We start from the raw sequence: 795 nt of genomic DNA, 5'->3' as shown, positions 1-795 counted from the left end.
GGGTTAGAGCAATGCTTCCATCTAATGCAGCCTCCGGGGTTAGAGCAATGCTTCCATCTAATGCAGCCTCCGGGGTTAGAGCAATGCTTCCATCTTGTGCTTGTGTGTCATGTGATGCAAAGGCACGAAATGAAAATTGATGATCGAGATTTACGACACCAGTGACATCACTAAAAGTGGCACCCACTTTTGCACAATACTGCCAAGAAATCACTAAGAAAAGGGTATGAAAGAGCTTGAAACCTTTGCCAATGGCCATTGGGCTTGTAAGGTTACAAGCTCGTTTCACAAATGATGAAGAGCAGCAATTGCTAAGATGTTGGTGCTTGGATTTTTCTTACAATGTGAAGCCCTATATATAGTTTGATGGGAAAACTATATCTAGAAAAGACCACCAAATTTAGAAAGGGTGTTAAATTTTGTGGGTTTGGGAGTATTCCAAGTATAGAATGTTTGACTATTCAATTTCTAATTTCTCCCTCCCTTCATTTGAGGATGATTAAGAATAATTATATTTTATATAAAAACATACCATTGCTGCCAATATAAACATACCATTGCTAGCCTATGGTACTTTATGTGCAATAAGTTGATATTTTATGTTATTTCATGAACTCAATATTATTATTTTATAACATCGTAGATATTTTCTTTTCAGTGAATTGTACTTGATTAGATTACTTGCCTCATTCATACAACCCATTTATAGCATGAGGGATAAAGATGTCATAGTATTTGTAGTTTTGAAACCACATTTGTTATCATTATAAATAGTAAGGTTATTGTAATTCTTTG

At 35.1% G+C, this 795-nt stretch overlaps 1 protein-coding gene across 1 annotated transcript in view; it reads right to left on the bottom strand.

The window, feature by feature from the left end:
* LOC111472675 (polycystic kidney disease protein 1-like 3) overlaps positions 1-259 on the bottom strand; it is a 1,668-nt gene extending 1,409 nt beyond the window's left edge. Inside the window, exon 1 of the mRNA XM_023118278.1 lies at positions 16-259. Within this exon, the coding sequence (XP_022974046.1) occupies positions 16-259 (244 nt within the window). The remainder of the gene's footprint in view (positions 1-15) is intronic.
* Between the last annotated feature and the right edge of the window lie 536 nt (positions 260-795).

The sequence above is a fragment of the Cucurbita maxima genome, unplaced genomic scaffold (genome assembly GCF_002738345.1).
Source record: "Cucurbita maxima cultivar Rimu unplaced genomic scaffold, Cmax_1.0 Cma_Scf00084, whole genome shotgun sequence".
Classification (NCBI taxonomy): Eukaryota; Viridiplantae; Streptophyta; class Magnoliopsida; order Cucurbitales; family Cucurbitaceae; genus Cucurbita; species Cucurbita maxima.
The sequence above is the reverse complement of the archived record's forward strand: the minus strand, read 5'-3'. Positions and strand labels throughout refer to the sequence as shown.